General features: G+C 36.7%; 1 protein-coding gene across 1 annotated transcript; it reads left to right on the top strand.

Annotated features, from left to right (window-relative positions):
- The first annotated feature begins 783 nt into the window (after positions 1-783).
- Positions 784-6,350, top strand: LOC107771579 (serine hydroxymethyltransferase, mitochondrial). The gene is made up of 16 exons (XM_016590985.2): positions 784-969; positions 1,065-1,115; positions 1,280-1,366; positions 1,665-1,786; positions 1,954-2,030; positions 2,165-2,289; positions 2,378-2,470; positions 3,064-3,156; positions 3,242-3,439; positions 4,197-4,301; positions 4,395-4,460; positions 4,570-4,647; positions 5,001-5,112; positions 5,371-5,481; positions 5,595-5,762; positions 6,056-6,350. Exons 1-15 carry the CDS (start codon positions 871-873, stop codon positions 5,741-5,743), a joined length of 1,566 nt encoding a protein of 521 aa, XP_016446471.1. The 5' UTR covers positions 784-870; the 3' UTR covers positions 5,744-5,762; positions 6,056-6,350.
- Positions 6,351-6,710: the final 360 nt, after the last annotated feature.

Here is a 6,710-nt window from a genome sequence, read left to right as displayed (position 1 = left end):
GGCTATATAATGTCATTTTCCCTTGAAGCTCACCGGAGTAATTTATAGTTTTATTATGAAAAAACTACACTGTATAGCCACTCTAAAAAATAATAGCTGATAAATACATATATCGTGTACAATTAATACATAATGTATATTTATTGACTAGAGAATATAATTATTTTAATCGAACAGCTAAATGTGGAACTTGCTCTTTATTAATCCTTCGTTTGGCAGAGGCCAGAGAGTGGATATCCACAACTTTAGCTTTGTATTTCTACTTTATTTATTTGTATACTCAATAGGACTGCCTTGGTCTAATACGAAAGAGGTAAATCCATCATAATAATAGAAATAAAAAATTTAGAATTGTTTTTATTAGAGTGAACACAACTTGAAGTTTTTCTTTTCTTTGTTTGCCTTTAAAAAATATATAGCAGAAAAAGAAAAAGAAATATATGAAGGCTCGCCTTTCTTTTTTATTTTCTTTAAATATAATTTCCAATGACGATCGGATCAGTTCACCAACTTCCATGCACCTTGAGATGATTAACTGCTGACGTTTCCTCAGAACAACTCTGTTCCATCTCTCAGTTTTTATTTTATTTAATAGAAAAGATTCCTATATTTAGAAAAAATTAATTTTTTACTAACTTTATTGTTATTATTACAACAAAAAATTGAAGTGACACCTTTGTTCAAAAAGCAAAGCAAACTCACCAAACCACTAAGCAGTGTCACGATCTTCAACCACCCACATAACCCCCCCCCCCCCCCCCCCAAAAAAAAATCCCCCGGCCAGGGTCCTAACACACCAACCCAAAAACCAAAACGAAAAAGCTCGCATCTCTCGTAGAGCGGAAAGGGCCAAATTACAGAGTAAAAAAAATGGCAATGGCTATGGCTATGGCTCTTCGTAAACTCTCTTGTGGTTCCTCCATTAAGCTTCCTCGTCCTTTTTCCAATGGCTCTTCCCTCTATTACATGGTAGAGTATAGTCATCCATTAATATTTTGTTATTGATTTCCAAAGCTGCGATATTCATTTTGCTTATTTTTTTTTTTTATTTTTGTCAACAACAGTCGTCTCTGCCTAATCAAGCAATTCGTGAAAGGGAGGATCCGCGTGTTACTGTTAGTAAATCGAATCATAATACATATCCGCCTTTTCATTTTCAAATGCGCTTTTTTGTTGTTGTGGATCTTTGATTTTTATAAGTTTCAAATGCAGTAACAATCTGTGTCTTCAATAAATATGTTGTGCTTTTCATGTTTGCTCATGGTTATTTGGTTATCAGTGGATAAAGCAGCTGAATGCGCCACTTGAGGATATCGATCCAGAGATCGCCGACATCATTGAGCATGAGAAAGCTAGGCAATGGAAGGTTCGTAATCGTATTTGGTATATGTTATCACTAATTGTATACTCCTGTGGAGGAAAATCTTAAACTAGTACTTAAAAATTAGTTTAGTGGAGAAAACATGAAATTAAATTTTAAAAGTTGATTAGCTTAATGAATTTGAATTTTGAAAGTTGTATAGAAATAGAACTGTATCTAAGATTTTGTTAAGTCTCAAAAGGGGAAATACGTCATATAAGTTGGAAATAAAAAGAGTACTTTTTACAAGCATCTGGTACGTTAAAAGTTTGTTTTTTTATATGTATGAACAATTAATTTGTAGGGTCTTGAGCTTATCCCTTCAGAGAATTTTACGTCATTGTCAGTGATGCAAGCAGTTGGATCAGTAATGACCAACAAATACAGTGAAGGCTATCCTGGTGCTAGATACTATGGAGGAAATGAGTATGTTCAAATTGCTTTTATTCTCTGATTGAGTTGGAGTAATCTAAGCTGTTGTGACGTTGATAAAATTGCTTTCTGGCTGATCAGCAAGTTCATTCTGGCTATCATTTGTTGCTAACTGAATATCATTGGGAAGAGTTACCAAGTATCCTTATTGTCCTACACAGGTACATTGACATGGCAGAGAGATTGTGTCAAAAACGTGCATTAGAAGTTTTTAACTTGGATCCCGCCAAATGGGGAGGTAATTACACCGTGCAGAAAACTTCATTCTGAGTGGATCATTAGATGTGAACAGAACGTATTATGGCTCTATTCTTTATCTATAGGCTTATGCTAATAGTTTTTATGCTAAATATTTGATGAATTTTGCTGCAGTCAACGTTCAGTCGCTGTCTGGATCCCCTTCAAACTTTCAAGTGTACACCGCTTTATTAAAGCCTCATGAGAGAATTATGGCACTCGATCTTCCTCATGGTGGACATCTCTCACATGGTTATCAGGTTCTGTTCTCTTGAATTAGTATCTCTGAGTATTTCGCTGTCATCTTTATTTCCCTGCAATGTCCTTATTTCTATTTATGCTATGCAGACCGACACAAAGAAAATTTCTGCTGTGTCTATCTTTTTCGAGACCATGCCATACAGATTGGATGAGAGCACAGGTTATATTGACTATGATCAGGTAACCTGTTACTTGTCTTGTTAATTGGGAATGATTTAAGATACGAGCAATTCTTTTTCTTGTGTCTCGCTGCACCTTTTTGGCGACTTATGAATTACTAGTTTCAGAAGTCATCGACTCAAAAAATATAAAAAAGCCAAAAGTATCTTTTGTCATTCCTGTGTAATAGGCTACATGCACTGATTTCTTGGTTGCAACATCATAGAATTTGCAAACAATAGAACATCACTTTTAGTTCAAAAATTGTTCCTACTTCATATGCTTTGGCATGTTTTGCAATGTCAGTGTCCACATGGCGCAGACTCTATTATAGCTTCTAAGCATGTTCAATAAACAATATTGGGGAAATGAGATAGGTATGTTCTTGCTGTTTCGGCTCGAAAGTGTAGGCTGTTGAGCTAGGAGTACTGTAGGAACAGGTGCCTTCATACCACAGATGTTTATGCTAGTCTTGTCTGGGGAAAAAAGAACACGTATTGGTGTTTACAAATCTAAGCTGCTACCTGGATTCCTTTCCCTCTTTTTGTCTTCCCCCGGGCTTTTAGTCTCGTTATTTTCTTCAACTCACTGTTGTTTAATTTCCATTTCCCCAGCTGGAGAAAAGTGCAGTACTCTTTCGACCAAAGTTAATTGTTGCTGGTGCAAGTGCTTATGCTCGCTTATATGATTATGCACGTATCCGCAAGGTAAGCTAATAAACCTTTTGGTGCCTGTTCCCATTACTATATTTTCCAACTTTTTTAAGATAGCTGTATTTTGAGTGATTGAAAGGTATGTGACAAGCAAAAAGCTGTTCTCTTGGCGGACATGGCACATATCAGTGGCTTGGTTGCTGCTGGAGTCATTCCTTCTCCTTTTGAGTATGCAGATGTTGTTACTACCACAACTCACAAGTCACTTCGTGGTCCACGTGGGGCAATGATCTTTTTCAGAAAAGGGCTGAAGGAGATAAACAAACAAGGAAAAGAAGTGAGTTTGACCTGAAGTTAAATAACATGCAGAACTTAGTATCGATACTCTTTGGAACTGAAATCTAGGAAGTGACAATTTGTAGTTGGTCCGTCCTTGTAACTTGTTTGTTTACTTCTCCTGTTACCATGTCCAGCACATTAACCTTTGGCTTATGTAATGAGTTCCACCAACTTTTTTTTTTTTGATAAGGTAAGATTTTGTTAATACGCAGTATCAACAAAATACAATGGGCTCCACCAACCTCTGTTGGCCTCAACCCGCAGATTCTCCTTTGACCTCGTAAACCTACCCCCTTTGACACACCATAAACTCATGTACGTCCATTAACCCGCTATTACCTTGTTCTGTAGACTGTTAAAAGACCATCTGCAACCGCTGCATCATAATGGACTATAGTGCAAGGTGGTTTTGAGTGTTTGTGGAGGGTATAAATAGTTTGCATGGTTTAAGTGTTTCAAGGAGCTACGCTGGGGATAGCCAATGGGTCAAAGGGCATAAGACACTTGTTGGGGTCTCAAATATTGGTTAAATTTCTCTCTGTGCTTGATTAAATTGGCTTTTTTCAAATGAATCAAAGGTCAAACCCTTAATCTCTATCCTTTAAGAATATAAAATCGGAGTTAACACAAAAGATTGGACGAAAAGCACAAAAATCCCATTGTTGAAATATGATAGCGATTAGTATCTCATTTTCTTTGAATGAATAAGAGATAAACTGTAATGAGATAGTAATAGTCCGAGCGTCATTCTGCAGGTGATGTATGACTATGAAGATAAAATCAACCAAGCTGTTTTTCCCGGACTTCAAGGGGGTCCCCATAATCACACAATTTCTGGCTTAGCCGTTGCTCTGAAACAAGTAAGTAATTTGTCTTCTGTGTTTGTTTCCAATGTTCACAGGTTTTCCTTACAAGGCGTAATTGTATATAACATCTCTTTGTACGTTATCTAGGTCATGACACCGGAATACAAGGCATACCAAGAGCAAGTTCTTAGCAATTGCTCCAAGTTTGCTGAGGTACTGCGTCCTTACTCATATAGCTTAGTGTATGATCATTTCTCCTGGAGAGGGAGGTTATTTGATGCTTTTGTTGCATGTCTTTATTTCTCATCACCATATTTTGCAGAGTTTGCTGGCGAACGGATATGATCTTGTGTCTGGTGGAACTGAGAATCATCTGGTTTTAGTAAACTTAAGAAATAAGGTACATAAATAATCTATTTACCTTTGTTCATTTTGAACTGATTATGAGAGCTTACTGTCCTGTAATTCAAATTGCGGATAGTTTTGCCAACAGAGACCTCAAAGAATAGGTACTTTTTTTGAGAGCTGTGTATATTTGCAAAATCTTCACTAAAGAAACTGGTCAAATGTAGACAAATTTGTGCATTCCAATTTGGAAGTCCAACCCTGATATCTAACATGGGAGCCACCTCTAGTACAATTGACCAGCCTCGAATACGCCAATGGAGAACTTCTCCTGATATGTGCCTGTCATTACATTATTTATGATTTGTCACCGGCTGACATGGTCCATTCGGTAAATATCTTCTTCAGGGTATTGATGGCTCTAGGGTTGAGAAGGTTTTAGAGTCTGTGCATATTGCAGCCAATAAAAACACTGTGCCCGGTGATGTATCCGCCATGGTGCCTGGTGGCATTCGCATGGGTAAAGAACTTATTTTTCCCTATTTATGATTGCTTACATAACTGGAAAATTTAGTTTTCGGCTTTTCATGAATTAATAGAAAACCTTTTAATATTCTTTTGGCTATATCTTTGTATTAACTAATTATTCTTGTAATGTGAAATTAAAAGCACTAATTAAAATGAGTAAATAGAGCAGAAAGTTATTCCCATGATAGGGTGACATACATGTAGCAGCAATTATGTAAGTCAATTTACCCCTTCTCATGCTGTGATCCAGGAACCCCAGCTCTGACTTCTAGGGGATTTATTGAGGAGGATTTTGTGAAAGTGGCTGAATTTTTTGATGCTGCTGTGAAGTTGGCCCTTAAGGTCAAGGCTGAGACCCAAGGTTTGGTGATTTTCATCTTATGAATTTCTGAATACATCAGTTCCCCTTATCATATACTATATTTTAAAAATTTCACAATGTTACTTACGAGCATTGGTTTCTAATAAACATAGGAACAAAGTTGAAGGACTTTGTGGAAACTTTGAGTTCAGACTCCAAAATTCAATCTGAGATTGCCAGGCTAAGGCAGGACGTTGAGGACTATGCAAAACAATTTCCTACTATTGGTTTCGAGAAAGAAACAATGAAATACAAGGATTGAGCTGGGATCTAGTATTGAGGTACTTCTGTTGTCCTACTTTACTCCCCAAAACAGGAGTTTCTGTTGTCTATTTCTGCTTTATACCACAATGTAAAATCACGTATTCAAAACATTGGGTCGATTTACTTATCCAAAAGAATGCGAGGGTTCCTTTTTCTCCACATTCTGGAATTTTGCTTTCACTGGCTTCTTTCTAACTGTTTATTTGCCGCATGATTTTCTCGAAGAATATATCATGTGCTAGATGATTGCCTTTTTAGTTCAAATTTCCTACTTTTCCTTGTCCCCTTAGTAGTTTTATTCTGCTATCAGGATCGAGTTGGAAGGCATTTTTCTCCAATGAAGTTAGAACTTTGTCTGTAGAAGTCTTCTGGAAGTCACCTGCAGGCGAGGAAAAGAGTTACACGGATCACATTTGTATTATTTTCTAAATCAAAGTCATGATCAGATGTAATTTTCAAGCTGTAAAACAACTGTTCCAAAATTCAATTCGTCTCATTCTTGGTTTAGAGAAGGACGAGAAAGCCAAGATGGTTTAGAGAAAGCCCTTTTTGGAATACTCGCAAATGCATCGAAGTATAATAAGAAAAGGGATAAGATGGTGAAATGTTTGTTATAGCTTTTATGCATGTGAAGTGAACACAACTTAACAAAAGAAAACCCTAATGGTTTTGGGTTAAGAGTTAAAACGGATGTCCCTGCCAAAGATAAGTTCTAGCTAGAATTCAATCAATGCCGCCTACAACAATAACAACAAAAAAAGCAGTGTATCCCACAAATAGGGAGTTTGGGGAGGGTATTATATGCACAACCTTACCCCTACCTTATGCAGGTAGAGAAGTTGTTTTCGGTAAACCTCCGACTTCAAGCAAGCATTTAAAAATATTTTTATCGATCAACATATCATTTTAAATTTCTTACTTTATAATAATATGTCCATAGCTCAGGTGGAGATTGCCTTGTTATT

This window comes from Nicotiana tabacum, chromosome 12 (genome assembly GCF_000715075.1).
Source record: "Nicotiana tabacum cultivar K326 chromosome 12, ASM71507v2, whole genome shotgun sequence".
NCBI lineage: Eukaryota > Viridiplantae > Streptophyta > Magnoliopsida > Solanales > Solanaceae > Nicotiana > Nicotiana tabacum.
This window is presented reverse-complemented; position numbering and strand designations above follow the sequence as displayed.